Source organism: Papio anubis, chromosome 3 (assembly GCF_008728515.1).
Source record: "Papio anubis isolate 15944 chromosome 3, Panubis1.0, whole genome shotgun sequence".
NCBI classification, from domain to species: domain Eukaryota; kingdom Metazoa; phylum Chordata; class Mammalia; order Primates; family Cercopithecidae; genus Papio; species Papio anubis.
Window position 1 is genome coordinate 173,072,820 of NC_044978.1, and position 16,537 is coordinate 173,089,356.

Sequence of the window (16,537 nt, forward strand, 5' to 3'; positions counted from 1 at the left end):
AATGGGGTGTGTGAGTATGATAATAGAAGGAATAACTAAAATAATTAGAGAATATAGTCTTTTTCTAGGAGGTAGACAATTCCTCAGATTTGCATGGTGCTCTTCCTAAGATAATATATTAGAGAGAGAGATAATTCAGAATATGGTATATACTAGTACTGGTACCTGGAAGTCTGAAAGAATATACAGATGGTCTGCACAGCCTATGCATCGTATAAAGATGACAGTGGTATGTGGTATTGATTTAGCAGAGGTATCTTCCTTCTGATTAAATGTATTCTAAAACTTCTCTTTTTCTTTAAGGTGTTCCTGCTCCTGGGCCCAGTGCTAATGTAGCCAATGATGCCATGTCGATACTGGAAACCATCACTTCTCTTAACCAAGAAGCCAGTGCTGCTAGGGCTTCAACAGAAACATCAAATGCCAAGACCAGTGAGAGGGCATCAAAAAAACTTCCATCTCAGCCAACCACTGATACTGGTACTGACAAAGAAAGAACTTCAGAGGACATGGCTGATAAAGAAAAATCTACAGCTGACTCTGGAGGTGAAGGACTGGAAGCAGCCCCAAAGTCTGAAGAATTTAGCGACCTTCCCTGTCCAGTTGAAGAAATTAAAAATTACACAAAAGAGCATAATAATTTAATTCTGCTAAATAAGGATGTTCAACAGGAAAGCAGTGAGCAAAAAAATAAATCAACAGACAAAGGTGAAAAGAAGCCAGACAGCAATGAGAAAGGAGAAAGAAAGAAAGAAAAGAAGGAAAAGACTGAAAAGAAATTTGATCACTCAAAAAAGAGTGAAGATACACAGAAAGTTAAAGATGAAAAACAAGCAAAAGAAAAGGAAGTAGAGAGTTTAAAACTTCCTTCAGACAAGAACAGTAATAAAGCTAAAACTGTTGAAGGGACAAAAGAAGGTATATAAAAACTTACAAACATCTACAAAGTTTAAAGAACAGTATTTTGGGATCAGGGAAGTATCAAATTTGCCTTCATATTTTAATAAGTTTAATACTTTTGGAAACTTAAATCCCCTTTGCTTAAGAAAAAAACAAATATTTGTATTTTTGTATACTAATATATCTGTTCACAGAGTAAATTAACAGAAATTATGAATTTATAATTTGTCTTATAATTTATTCACATACATTATTTTAAGCAACTTAATTCATAGTTGGATATCCTAATCTTTATTAGGTAGTAAATACTTCAGTTACTTAAAATTCATTTTTTTATTATATCATACATTGTAAATTAATAGTTCAGTTATTTTCACAGAAGTCTACTTTGCCTTTGTATTTTCTGTAAACCGCTCTGCCTTGTTTGATAGTTTGACACGTATTTAAAGCAGAAAATTTTAAATGTAATTTAGTAATTGAGCTCTGAATATGTTCTTATAACGAGATGATTTTTTTTTCTGTTTTATTTTCCTCTTGAAGATTTATCTTTGATAGATTCTGATGTGGATGGACTTACAGACATCACAGTTAGCTCTGTTCATACCAGTGACCTTTCATCTTTTGAAGAAGATACTGAAGAGGAAGTTGTAATGTCTGATAGCATGGAAGAAGGAGAGATTACGTCAGATGGTAAAGCATTTTACATAATAATGCCTCTGAAGCATCCTGTCAAGCATTATTTGTATATTCTAACGGCTATATCCTGAAAAACTGTGTGGTATAATAGCAAGAGCATGGGATTTTGTAGTTGGAAGATTTGTTTCTGAGTCCCAGCTCCAAAGTTGTCTGTCTGGGCAAGCTTGGTAAGTTACTAAATCTCAACAACCTTTGGTTCTTCATTCTTTAACTCTATCCCCTAGTATGATTATTAACTTAAAATGTAGAGGAGATAAATATATGAAGATGCTTTTTATTTGTGTGTGTCACATTTGGGGGCAGCATAGTCCACAACACTGCCCTCAATTAATGGCACCAGTTGCAATGCAAGTTCAGGGTTCCCCAAGACCACCTTTAGATTTGATAATTTGCTAAAAGGGCTCATAGAACTTACTGAAAGGTGGTATACTCACAGCTATGGTTGTTTACAGTTAAGGTACTCAGATTAAAATCAGCCAAGGGAAGAGGCACATAGGGCAGAGTCCAGGAAAGTTTCAAACTTCCAATTGTTCCCCCTTGAATTACTTCCTCTGCATTGATGTCTGACGACATATGCAGAATATTGCCAATCAGGGAAGTTCACCAGAGCCTTGGGATCCAAAGTTGTCACCAAGACTCTAGCATGTAGTCAGAGTTGGCTGCCCACATGGCTGATCTGAGTCTCTAACCCCTCTAGAGGTCAAACTCATACTCCATGACCCACCACTCCAACCCTAAATCACATTGTTAGACTGTTTAGCTTGGCTCAAGAGCCTTTGGCACTCTGAAACACTCCAGTCAGGCCTAGCATTCCAGAGGCTTAGAGATTACCTCCCAGAAACTAATGGTAAAGGCCAGACCTCTCTGGGCAAGGCTGAATTCTTTGTAATAGTTTGTTTTTCAGAAAACCCCTCCTGAGCACTTACTATCTTCCAGGCACTGTGCTAAGGACGTTCGTGTAATAACTCCTGTAGTCCTCAGAACAACCCCAGGAAGTAGGTATAGGCAAGGAGACAAAGTCAGAGAGACCATGTCTTGTCCAGTCATGTAGCTAGTGAGCACTAGTGCAGATTTCAAACCTGAGTCTGTGCTTCTTACCGATATCTTATGCTGCTCTTACCACCTGATTAAATTCTGTTTAGGAGTAATAAAAATACTGAGTTTTATTTGCAATTGCCTGTAGAGAACATCTTATAAATTTGTTGCTAGCTTTCAGATAGGCTACCTAGAGAGAAAATCATAGAGGAGAAAAAGTATAAGCTTGTAACACCATAGATGAATGTGTCAGTCCCTCCCATTTTTTTTTCTTCAATTTCACAAACTAAAAAAAGCAGCAGCAGCACTTCCTAATTGTCATATGTGTCCTCATGAGGTCAGCTCTGTGTTACCTCTGTAGGAAGAGTGCTCCCTATCCTGTGAACACTCCACTTTCTCTACCCTAACTAAAGTTAATTCTTGATGCCTTTTTGGGTCTTCTTAAGTTTTTTCCTGGTAAGACTAGATTTTATATGTATGGAATTTTAAAAGTAAGAAGATGGCTATTTTAAGAGTACATAGTAGGAAATGAAAACCTTGTTTACCTTTTTTTCTTCTTCCTGTGTCAAAGCAAAACAGATTACCTTCCAGTTATTGATCCAGTTATTGATTCAATCCAGTTATTGATTCCCGCCTCTTCCCTAAATGAGAAATTCAGAGGTGGTCATTAAAATCTCAAGTTTACTTTAAAGTACAGCTTCCAGTGGATTTGTTGAACTTAACAATGGTAAAGCATAAATATCAAGTCCAGTGAAAAATAAGAATTGTTTGTCCAGAGAACACTGAGGCACAGATGGAGGCTTTTAGGCTGAGATAGCTCCAGTGCCTTGGGTTCCTACTAAAGGCAAACTGAAGCTCAGTCTAAATAGTAAAACAGAGATTAAACGTAGCTCGATCAGAAACCTCCAATTAACTTCTAACTAGGGACTTTCCACCAGATCATAGTCACATAAGGCACATACCTAGCTGTAGCCAATCCAGTCATGTATTTCGTCTGCTTTTGTGTTCAGCCTGTAAAAGCCCACTGCTTGTGTTGCCGAAGCAGAGCTCTCAGAACCTCTCCTCGTTCTGACGCCTGATTCATGAATCATTCTTTGCTCCAAAAAACTCTGTTAAATTTAATTTGTCTGAAATTTTCCTTTTAACAGCATAAATAACTATAATGTCTAATTTTTCTTTGTCTTATTTATGTGTGAGAAGCTGATAAGAAATAAAAATATGAATTATAGCCTTTAAAAGTCAATTTCTGAAATTTTCACATCCTAATATTTCCCCTTTTGGACCTCCAATTGATCTTGCCTTTGCTGCTTGTACAGCATAATGTTGATTTTATGCTAATTCACAGACATACTCCTCTTTCTATTAACTTTCTTACAGATGAAGAGAAGAACAAACAGAATAAAACAAAAACTCAAACTAGTGATTCTAGTGAAGGAAAAACAAAAAGTGTACGGCATGCGTATGTCCACAAACCGTATCTTTACTCAAAGTACTATAGTGATTCTGATGATGAGCTTACTGTAGAACAACGACGACAGTCCATTGTAAGTCCACTTTGTTCTGTTATTTTAACCTACTACATCAAGTTAACAAACTTAAATAGTCTATCTGCAAGGTACTGGTGTGCATATGAAGCAGAGACATACAGGATTTGCCTGTAGGAACCTTGTCATTTAACTAGGTAGAGTAGATGTAAACATGTGACAGAGATGTTTGTGTCATCATTACTAATACAAGCGAATATCCCTTATCCGAAATGGGTGGGACCAGAGGTGTTGCAAATTTTGGAATTTTTCACAATTTGGAATATTTGCATATACATAGTGAGAAATCTTAGAGATGGAACCCAAGTCTAAACATAAAATTCATTTGTGTGTCTTATATACCTATGCACATAGCCTGCCAATTATTCTATACAATGTTTTTCATAATTTGGTGCATGAAACAAAGTTTTGACTACAGTTTGACTGCCACCTGTCACATGAAGTCAGGTGTGGAATTTTCAACTTGCGACAGCATGTCAGTGCTAAAGAGTTCACATTTTCAGATGATGGTTGCTCAACCTATAGTAGTGAAACTGGCAACAACCTAAATGCTTCACAGTACGGAAATGTTTAAACCAAGTGTAGATCCAATCCTGCAAGGATATGGTATGCAGCTGTTAACATGCTATTGAGATGGAAATGCTATTCACCTATTTCTTGGATTCGAAAATATTTCTAATTATAAAATGTACCACTGAATTAATAACTGCTTTTTAAAGAAAATTACTACCTTATTGTTATATATGTATGTTAGTTTTAAGATAGCTTACAATTTTAGAAACATTAAAGTATGAAAAGTTGTAAAATGTGAAAAGTTCAGAATCAGGAAATATTGTTACATAGGAAAATGATTTGAAGAAACTGCCCCAAAATGCTAGTGGTGATCAGCTTTGCCTTCAGGCTTATCTCTTGAAAAGGTTACTTGGTTAGAAGTTATGCACCTGCTTAGGATTTTTGGCACTCCGGGCCAGAAAAGAGTAGTGGGAGTAGCACAATGATTGTGAATTCTTCCTGCTGTAAAAGACAACAGCTGCAAGTTCCAAGTCCCTTGGGTCCCAAGCGTATAACCATCAAGTCATATATGTTGTAGAACTAGCCTATCACTTGAATTTTTATTTCAACTGTTTTCTATAATAGTTGGAAAGTTATAAACACCTACCTATATATACTTAATGTTCATAGATATTTTCACAGCTGTCTTTTTAATTGAAACAACCAGCTTATTTAATCACTTTTTCCCAAAATAATACCTTTCCCATTCTTTAAACTAATGGCATTCTGAAAGAGTAATGGCAAATTTTCATAACTGTTTATTTTATTCTGGTAACTTTCAGATTGAAACATACACATATGTATGTATACACATACAGATAAATGTGTGTATATATATGTAGTGTATGTGCATTTTTTCAGAGTCCATTAATTTGTAAGAACATCTGAAGGGTAAACTAAAATTTTTTAAAAATACAGTTTTTCAGTGTGTTTCTGCCTTTGCCTAATAATCTGTTAGGATATTTTGTGGTTTTAGGCCAAAGAAAAAGAAGAGAGGCTTTTAAGAAGGCAAATTAATAGAGAGAAACTTGAAGAAAAACGAAAACAGAAAGCAGAAAAGACAAAGTCTTCAAAAACCAAGAGTCAAGGTATACATGTTAACTTTTAATATTTTAAACTATCTTATATATTTCATTATTTTCCAGGTACTCTTATGTTACTGATGAGACATGGATATAAAATAAAAGGATCTATTCTCAAATGTGGAAGATTTCCTTGGGTTTTAATCTCATATGTTTATTCATTTTTCTTTTTTATTATATTGCTAAATCTTAATTAAACATTTTATCAGATACCAGCTTACGCAACTCGTTTGTTAGCGGTTTATTTTTCTGTAATGATTTGATTATCACTGGAAAGTAGATTGTTAACAATGAGTTATCAACCCTTGCTGGTGATTAATGAAATTAATCTATGCTTATGTTAACTAAAATGTCAAACATTTACCTGTAATATTGCATTGAACAAAATTGTATTCCCTCTGGGCACTAATCCTATGTAATATATGAATTCACACATACATACACTTATGTGATCATTTGAAATAGGAAAGATAAGACTTCTTCATCCAAAATATTATGTCTGTTCCAGCACAGCTTAAGAATATTAAAGCCATTTTGGCTTTAACGATGATTAGAAAAATCTTAATGAAAAATTAATATTACACTGTTTATAAAACTTTTCTGAAATACATTTTATTGATTGCTTCTTTTCTAGGCAGGAGTAGTGTGGACTTAGAGGAATCATCAACAAAGAGTTTGGAACCTAAAGCCCCCAGAATTAAAGAAGTCCTTAAAGAACGGAAAGTTTTAGAAAAAAAAGTAGCCTTAAGCAAAAAGAGAAAAAAAGATTCAAGGTACATATTTTATCTGGTCATGTTTCCCTTGTAACACTCCCCTGGGTGCTTTCAGAAGAGAGGCGTTGAAGTGACACTAAAGAGTTGTACTTAGGATGTGTATGTTACTGCATATTTATGAAGGACCTTAGGGTTTCGTATTTAGCATCAAAATGTTAATATCTATAACATTTCTAAGTAGTGTATCTTAATTTTTTTGGGTGTCTCAGATCTTTTTGATAATTTGATGAGAGCTTTAGACCCTCTCCCCTGAAAAATGTACGTGCATAAGCTAACAATTATCCCTAGAGTTTCAGAGTTTATGGATCCTCTAGAAGTTATCTAGAAGTATTCCTCTTGTTGGGGTTCAGTAACCACTTGTTTACAATTATTATTTCCAGTCTTTCCAGCTTTTAGTTTTACCAGTATTCCATGATTTTCCCCCAACCCAGAATCTGAGCCAGATTCCTTGTTAACACTGCATTATCATGGTTAACTTTTTAAGAATTAGAAAGCTAAAGAGACTCTTGAGGGTAGCTATGAAGTCTTGTGAGCCATGGCTGCAATTTGTTTATTCCATCAAGTTGCATTTATGTAAATTTATCACAGACTTCAAGATAACTGATTTGATAATTTACAGAACTTGGAAGAGTAGTAAGCTCTCAAATTTCTTACTGTTATTGCATCTCATCCTTATTGAGCTGAATAAATAAGACTTCCCTCTTTACTCAAAAGATAGTAATTTTGAAGTGTAATTATAGCCCATAAAACATTCATCTTTAAGCAACAAATTAGGAATTTTTGTTTCGGCTGCACTTTCCTTTAGCACCAAGAACTGTGCATGCCATATTTGGGATTGTGCTCTCCTTTGTTGACCAATAATTGATAGGATTTAAATTGAAATGTAACAAGTCTCCATTTATCGATTAAGTGTATAAATTATAGTAAACGGCTGGGCGCTGTGGCTCACGCCTTTAATCCCAGCACTTTGGGAGGCAGGGGCGGGTGGATCACATGAGGTCAGGAGTTTGAGACCAGCCTGACCAACATGGTGAAACTCTGTCTGTACTAAAAATACAAAATTAGCCAGGCATTGTGGTGCATGCCTGTAATCCCAGCTACTTGGAAGGCTGAGGCAGGAGAATTACTTGAACTCAGGAGCGGAGATTGCAGCGAGCCAAGATTGCGTGATTGCACTCCAGCCTGGGCAACAAGAGCAAGACTCCACCTTAAAAATTAATAATAATAAAATAAGATAAATAAAAATTATAGTAAAGGAAAGCTTTTTATTGTTTTCAACCTTCCTGAAAAATTTTCACATTTGATCCATGCTTTATATTTGACTTTCACCCTTAGGAATGTTGAAGAGAACTCCAAAAAGAAACAGCAATCTGAAGAAGATTCCAAAGAAACCTTTAAAACAAGTGAGGTATGTCTTAATAAAACCTCATTTCAAATGCTGTTTTGTTAGATATAGGCTGTTTATTCCTTTGGAATAAAACTCAGCATGTCATTTGACTTTTTTCAAGTTAAATAAAAAGTCACTTACATTCAGCATTTTTGAAACCCCATTTTGTTATGTCCCAAATTGCCCATTTTGTTGAGTTGATTTATATATTTGTCTTTTATCTAGGTAATAGCTATTTTTCTTCTCTTTTCCCATTTCTTATAATTGCAATAACAAAAATGCCAGTAATGACAAAAAAAAAGAAAAAGGGGGGCTAAAATTAAAATCTAAAATCCCCCCACTATAACAAATTATCCTTTTTATTCCCTTTAATTCCTTATCCACAGGTCCACATAATTTTTTAGAGTACAAGTAATCTGGCAAACTGTTTTTAACATTTTACTCATTTCATGTCACCTTCTAGGCTTCCTAATTATTTAATGATTGTGTAGTGTTACATTTAATGTAGATACCATAATTTATTTAAGTATGTCCTTATATTTTAGCGCTTAGGTTGTTTCCAAGGTTTGATCATTTTGAACAGTAAAAGCAATGTACAATGTTTTCTTCCCCCTTTCAGGATTATTTTCGTGGGACAAACTTTTGCTTGCAAAATTATTATTTACAAAGCCACATTATCTATAGTTCTGTAGCTAAAATATCTTATTATTTCCAGAGGGAAAAAGCAATAGTTTAGTGATTATTTGTTTATCATCAGCACACATAAATTTATTTACTCAGAAATTAAAGGCGTATTTAGAAATATATAGTGTTGGTTTAATGACATATTTTTAAAGATTTAACTTTGTGATAATTCTCTATAAAAAATTATCTCATAAGATTGTATTCACATTGTTTAGAATTAGTTTTTTATTGTGAAGTTAGGTTGCACAAACTCCTGTTAGTTCTTTGAGTAATTTAATTTTAAGCTATTTAATAAGGTCTTGTTATGACCTGGACCCTATTATTAGTAGAAGCATATTAATCTTTGTGTTGACATTTTTTTTTTTGAGACGGAGTCTCGCGCTGTGTCACCCAGGCTGGAGTGCAGTGGCGCGATCTCGGCTCACTGCAAGCTCCGCCTCCCAGGTTCAGGCCATTCTCCTGCCTCAGCCTCCGAGTAGCTGGGACTACAGGCGCCCGCCACCACGCCCGGCTAGTTTTTTGTATTTTTAGTAGAGATGGGGTTTCACCATGTTAGCCAGGATGGTCTCGATCTCCTGACCTTGTGATCCGCCCGCCTCGGCCTCCCAAAGTGCTGGGATTACAGGCTTGAGCCACAGCGCCCGGCCTGTGTTGACATTTAAGGAGATGCAGTGTTAAACTGACCTAGAGGCACAAAGGTCTGTCTAAGAACTTTGGCCCATTATTTGCATAAGAATAATTATAGCAAGTAGTCAGTGGGTCTTTATTGAAGTAGATTTAGTCAACATCCCCTCATTAATATTAATCACCTACTTAGGGCCAAACCACAGGGCCAGGAGGAAGGTTTAGATGCTCTTGTCTCAGTATCTTTTTTGAATACATAAACATATGCATATGTTATATATGATATGGTTACTATGAGTTATTGCATACATTTGAAGCTTCGTGTATAGAATGTTGTACAAGTAGCCTAAATTCATGAGGTTTCCATACATATTTCAGGTTTCTAAATCAAACTATAGGAAATCTATATTTCAGTGTATTTCAATTTTAAATTGCCTTCATGTATTATGTTTTTGACTGTAAAGGACATTGGACTGTCATTTATTTAGCTTGTATTTATTATTGAGTACTGAGCATTAGTGAGCTCTAGTGATTCAGAATTGAAGAATTCATAGACAAATCAGTGCCTGTGGTATACTGGAAGGAGTACTAGACATGGAATGAAATAATCTAAACTCATTTCTAACACACCTACTTGAGGCCTGAGTGTCAAGTTATAGAATTATGCTGAGCTTCAATTTCCTGATGGTTTAATGGCATATTTTTAAGTATTTAACTTTATTTTGTGATAAATCTCTATGAGAAATAATCTCATAAAATTGTGTTCATATTATTTAGAATTAGTTTTTTTATTGTGAAATGTGGTTGTTGTAAACTCCTGTTAGTTCTTTGAGGAATTTAGCTTTTTAAAATCAAGTTAATAATATCTATTTTTTAAAATCAGGTGAGTTTTTGACACCTACACAGGCTGCTTGCAAGAATTAAGTGAGATGTTACATATGTGACAGCACTCAACATATTAAGTGCACCCAAATGTTACATTTGAATCTAAAAATTGATTTTGGTAGTTCTCATATTTTAATCTTTGTTTTCTTTCAGCATTGTGAAAAGGAAAAAATGTCTTCTTCAAAAGAGCTGAAGCATGTTCATGCAAAAAGTGAACCAAGTAAACCTGCCCGGAGACTTTCAGAGTCTTTGCATGTAGTTGATGAAAACAAAAATGAATCCAGAGTAGAAAGAGAACATAAAAGACGGACATCTACCCCTATTATCATGGAGGGGGCACAGGAAGAGACTGACACAAGAGATGCAAAAAGGCAAGTAGAACGTGCAGAAATTTGCACCGAAGAGCCCCAGAAACAGAAAAGCGTACCTAAAAATGAAAAACATCTAAAGAAAGATGATTCTGAAACACCACATTTGAAAAGCCTACTTAAGAAAGAGGTGAAATCCTCCAAGGAGAAGCCTGAAAGAGAGAAAACTCCATCGGAAGACAAATTGCCTGTGAAACATAAATATAAAGGTGATTGTATGCATAAAACAGGTGATGAGACTGAGCTTCACTCTTCTGAGAAAGGTTTAAAGGTAGAGGAAAATATTCAAAAGCAAAGTCAACAAACAAAGCTTTCTTCAGATGATAAAGCCGAACGAAAAAGTAAACATAGGAATGAAAGGAAATTATCAGTATTAGGCAAAGATGGAAAGCCAGTTTCTGAATATATTATAAAAACAGATGAGAATGTTCGTAAAGAAAACAACAAAAAAGAGAGACGCTTGTCAGCCGAAAAAACTAAGGCAGAGCACAAATCAAGAAGGTCAAGTGATTCTAAAATTCAGAAAGATTCTCTGGGTTCCAAGCAACATGGTATCGCATTACAGAGAAGAAGTGAAAGTTATTCGGAAGATAAATGTGATATGGACTCCACTAACATGGATAGTAATTTGAAACCAGAAGAGTTTGTTCACAAGGAGAAACGACGAACAAAGAGCTTGTTAGAAGAGAAACTTATGTTGAAGTCTAAATCAAAAAGTCAAGGCAAACAGTTAAAAGTTGGAGAAACAGAATTACAAGAAGGTGTCACAAAACAGGCAACCACTCCAAAACCAGACAAGGAGAAGAACACAGAAGAAAATGACTCAGAAAAACAGCGAAAGTCTAAAGTTGAAGACAAACCTTTTGAAGAAACTGGTGTTGAACCTGCATTAGAGGCTGCTTCTTCTTCAGCACATAGTACACAGAAGGATTCTAGTCACAGAACCAAGTTACCATTAGCAAAGGAGAAATATAAGAGTGATAAAGACTCCACTTCCACTAGGCTTGAGAGAAAGTTGTCAGATGGCCACAAAAGCAGAAGCTTGAAACATAGTAGTAAAGACATAAAAAAGAAGGAAGAAAATAAGGCAGATGACAAGGATGGTAAAGAAATTGACAGTAATCATGAAAAGGCCAGAGGTAATAGTTCACTCATGGAAAAGAAATTAAGTAGAAGATTGTGTGAAAATCGGAGAGGAAGCTTGTCACAAGAAATGACTAAAGGAGAAGAAAAGCTAGCAACAAACACTTTGAGCACTCCCAGCGGTTCTTCCCTTCAGAGACCAAAAAAGAGTGGTGATACGACATTGATCCCTGAACAAGAGCCAATGGAAATTGATTTTGAGCCAGGTGTTGAAAATGTGTTTGAAGTATCTAAAACCCAAGACAGCCGCAATAATAATTCTCAGCAAGACATTGACTCTGAAAATATGAAACAAAAAACTTCTGCCACAGTTCTAAAGGACGAATTGAGAACTTGCACAGCAGATTCAAAAACAACAGCTCCAGCTTATAAGCCAGGCCGTGGAACAGGAGTTAATAGTAATTCTGAAAAGCATACCGACCATAGAAGCACCCTGACCAAGAAAATGCATATCCAAAGTGCTGTGTCCAAACTCAACCCTGGGGAGAAAGAACCCATTCATAGAGGAACTAATGAAGTGAATATAGATTGTGAAACTGTTCATAGAATGTTACTGAGTGCCCCATCAGAAAATGATAGGGTACAGAAGAATTTGAAAAACACAGCTGCTGAAGAACATGTTGCTCAAGGAGATGCTGCTCTTGAACATTCCACAAATTTAGACTCCTCTCCATCCTTAAGTTTAGTGACTGTTGTGCCTCTGAGGGAATCTTATGATCCAGATGTAGTTCCTGTGTTTGACAAAAGAACTGTTTTAGAAGGTGGCACAGCCAGCACCTCCCCTGTAGATCACTCTGCTCTCTCTAATCAAAGTCTCACTGTTAGGGAATCAGAAGTCCTTAAGACAAGTGACAGCAAAGAAGGTGGTGAAGGTTTCACAGTAGATACACCAGCAAAAGCAAGCATTGCTAGCAAAAGACACATTCCGGAAGGTCACCAGGCTACTTTATTGGATGGTAAACAAGGAAAGGTAATCATGCCTCTTGCAAGCAAGTTAACGGGCATGATTGTGGAAAATGAGAATGTTACCAAAGAAGGTGGTTTAGTGGACATGGCCAAGAAAGAAAGTGACTTAAATGCAGAGCCCAATTTAAAGCAGACAGTTAAAGCAACAGTAGAGAATGGCAAGAAGGATGGCATTGCTGTTGATCATGTTGTAGGCATGAGTACAGAAAAATATGCTGAACCTGTCAAACTTAAGCATAAAAGAGGCCCAGGTAAAGTGAAAGACATATCAATTGATGTTGAAAGAAGGAATGAAAACAGTGAGGTAGACACCAGTGCTGGAAGTGGCTCTGCACCCTCTGTTTTGCACCAAAGGAATGGACAAACTGAGGATGTGGCAACTGGGCCTGGGAGAGCAGAAAAGACTTCTGTTGCCACTAGTACTGAAGGGAAGGACAAAGATGTCACCTTAAGTCCAGTGAAGGCTGGGCCTGCCACAACTACTTCTTCAGAAACAAGAGAGAGTGAGGTGGCTTTACCCTGCACCAGCATTGAGGCAGATGAAGGCCTCATTATGGGAACACATTCCAGAAATAATCCTCTTCATGTTGGTGCAGAAGCCAGTGAATGCACTGTTTTTGCTGCAGCTGAAGAAGGCGGGGCTGTTGTCACAGAAGGATTTGCTGAAAGTGAAACCTTCCTCACAAGCACTAAGGAAGGGGAAAGTGGGGAATGTGCTGTGGCTGAATCTGAGGACAGAGCAGCAGACCTGCTGGCTGTACATGCAGTTAAAATCGAAGCCAATGTAAATAGCGTTGTGACAGAGGAAAAGGATGATGCTGTAACCAGTGCAGGCTCTGAAGAAAAATGTGATGGTTCTTCAAGTAGAGACTCAGAAATAGTTGAAGGAACTATTACTTTTATTAGTGAAGTTGAAAGTGATGGAGCAGTTACAAGTGCTGGGACAGAAATAAGAGCAGGATCTATAAGCAGTGAAGAGGTGGATGGCTCCCAGGGAAATATGAGAATGGGTCCCAAAAAAGAAACAGAGGGCACTGTGACATGTACAGGAGCAGAAGGCAGAAGTGATAACTTTGTGATCTGCTCAGTAACCAGAGCAGGGCCCCGGGAGGAACGCATGGTTACAGGTGCAGGTGTTGCCCTGGGAGATAATGATGCACCACCAGGAACAAGTGCCAGTCAAGAAGGAGATGGTTCTGTGAATGATGGTACAGAAGGTGAGAGTGCAGTCACCAGCACGGGAATAACAGAAGATGGAGAGGGGCCAGCAAGTTGCACAGGTTCAGAAGATAGCAGTGAAGGTTTTGCTATAAGTTCTGAATCAGAAGAAAATGGAGAGAGTGCGATGGACAGCACAGTAGCCAAAGAAGGCACTAATGTACCATTAGTTGCTGCTGGTCCTTGTGATGATGAAGGCATTGTGACTAGCACAGGCGCAAAAGAGGAAGACGAGGAAGGGGAGGGTGTTGTGACTAGTACTGGAAGAGGAAATGAAATTGGGCATGCTTCAACTTGTACAGGGTTAGGAGAAGAAAGTGAAGGGGTATTGATTTGTGAAAGTGCAGAAGGGGACAGTCAGATTGGTACTGTGGTAGAGCATGTGGAAGCTGAGGCTGGAGCTGCCATCATGAATGCAAATGAAAATAATGTTGACAGCATGAGTGGCACAGAGAAAGAAAGTAAAGACACAGATATCTGCTCCAGTGCAAAAGGGATTGTAGAAAGCAGTGTGACCAGTGCAGTCTCAGGAAAGGATGAAGTGACACCAGTTCCAGGAGGTTGTGAGGGTCCTATGACTAGTGCTGCATCTGATCAAAGTGACAGTCAGCTCGAAAAAGTTGAAGATACCACTATTTCCACTGGCCTGGTGGGGGGTAGTTACGATATTCTTATATCTGGTGAAGTCCCAGAATGTGAAGTTGCCCACACATCACCAAGTGAAAAAGAAGATGAGGACATCATCACCTCTGTAGAAAATGAAGAGTGTGATGGTCTCATGGCAACTACAGCCAGTGATGATATTACCAACCAGAATAGCTTAGCTGGGGGTAAAGATCAACGCAAAGGCTTAATGATTTCCACCAGTACCACAAATGATTACACCCCTCAGGTAAGCGCAATTACAGATGTGGAAGGAGGTCACTCAAATGCTCTGAGAACTGAAGAAAACATGGAAGGTACCAGAGTAAACACAGAAGAATTTGAAGCCCCCATGCCCAGTGCAGTCTCAGGAGATAACAGCCAACTCACTGTCAGTAGAAATGAAGAGAAAGATGAGTGTGCCATGATTTCCACAAGCATAGGGGAAGAATTTGAAGTGCCTATCTCCAGTGCAACAACCATCAAGTGTGCTGAAAGTCTCCAGCCAGTTGCTGCAGCAGTGGAAGAAAGGGCTACAGGTCCAGTCTTGATAAGCACCGCTGACTTTGAGGGGCCTATGCCCAGTGCATCCCCAGAAGCTGAAAGTCCTCTTGCCTCAACCAGCAAGGAGGAGAAGGATGAATGTGCTCTCATTTCCACTAGCATAGCAGAAGAATGTGAGGCTTCTGTTTCCGGTGTACTCGTTGAAAGTGAAAATGAGCGAGCTGGTACAGTCATGGAAGAAAAAGACGGGAGTGCCATCATCTCCACGAGCTCGGTGGAAGACTGTGAGGGCCCAGTGTCCAGTGCTGTCCCTCAGGAGGAAGGCCATGCCTCAGTCACACCAGCAGAGGAGATGGGTGACACTGCCATGATTTCCACAAGCACCTCTGAAGGGTGTGAAGCAGTCATGATTGGTGCTGTCCTCCAGGATGAAGATCGGCTGACCATCACAAGAGTGGAAGACTTGAGCGATGCTGCCATCATCTCCACCAGCACAGCAGAATGTGTGTCAATTTCTGCCAGCATCGACAGACATGAAGAGAACCAGCTGACTGCAGACAACCCAGAAGGAAATGGTGACCTGTCAGCCACAGAAGTGAGCAAGCACAAGGTCCCCATGCCCAGCCTAATTGCTGAGAATAACTGTCGGTGTCCTGGGCCAGTCAGGGAAGGCAAAGAACCAGGTCCCGTGTTGACCGTGAGCACTGAGGAGGGGCACAACTTGCCATCAGTCCACAAACCCTCTGCAGGGCAAGGCCATCCAAGTGCTGTTTGTGCAGAAAAGGAAGAGAAGTATGGCAAGGAGTGCCCCGAAGTAGGACCATTTGTAGGAAGAGGAGAGCAAGAGAGCACTTCACACCTCATAAATGCAGAAGAGAAGAATGTATTGTTGAACTCCCTTCAGAAAGAAGATAAGAGCCCAGAGACAGGGACAGCAGGGGGCAGTAGCACAGCAAGTTATTCAGCAGGAAGGGGCTTAGAGGGGAATGCTAACTCACCTGCCCACCTGAGAGGACCAGAACAGACGTCTGGGCAGATGGTTAAGGATCCCTCTGTCAGTGTTCACTATTTGGCAGCAGTAAATACCGGTGCTATAAAAGCTGATGACATGCCACCTGTCCAAGGCACAGCGGCTGAGCATTCCTTTCTTCCTCCTGAGCAACAGGGGCCTGAAGACAGCTTGAAAACTGGTACCACCAAATGTATTACTGGCCAACAATCAAAAATTGCTCCTTCCCACACAATGATCCTTCCAGCTACCTACAGTGTAGCTCTGTTAGCTCCTAAATGTGAGCAGGACTTGACTGTAAGGAGTGATTATAGTGGCAAATGGACTGATCAAGCATCTGCTGAGAAAACAGGAGATGGTAACAGCACAAGGAAATCATTCCCTGAGGAAGGAGATGTAATGGTTACTGTGTCTTCTGAAGAAAATGTGTGTGACATAGGTGAGAATCTGTACCTAATTGCAAATTTTAACATTTTACAAGGATGATTGTACAACAGAGTGCGTTTAGGACAGTCTTCCAAAAGA

At 38.4% G+C, this 16,537-nt stretch overlaps 1 protein-coding gene across 12 annotated transcripts in view; it reads left to right on the forward strand.

The window, feature by feature from the left end:
* The window catches only part of BOD1L1 (biorientation of chromosomes in cell division 1 like 1), a 59,601-nt gene that overhangs the window by 13,179 nt on the left and 29,885 nt on the right, over positions 1-16,537 (forward strand). For all 12 annotated transcript variants that reach the window (XR_002521939.2, XR_004182845.1, XM_031664712.1 and 9 more), the window contains 7 exons: positions 304-918; positions 1,441-1,590; positions 4,009-4,175; positions 5,704-5,815; positions 6,444-6,582; positions 7,918-7,990; positions 10,316-16,451. Coding sequence is in view for 10 of the 12 variants with exons in the window: in XM_031664712.1 (XP_031520572.1) it covers positions 304-918; positions 1,441-1,590; positions 4,009-4,175; positions 5,704-5,815; positions 6,444-6,582; positions 7,918-7,990; positions 10,316-16,451 (7,392 nt within the window). In the remaining 2 variants the exon portion in view is untranslated. The remainder of the gene's footprint in view (positions 1-303; positions 919-1,440; positions 1,591-4,008; positions 4,176-5,703; positions 5,816-6,443; positions 6,583-7,917; positions 7,991-10,315; positions 16,452-16,537) is intronic.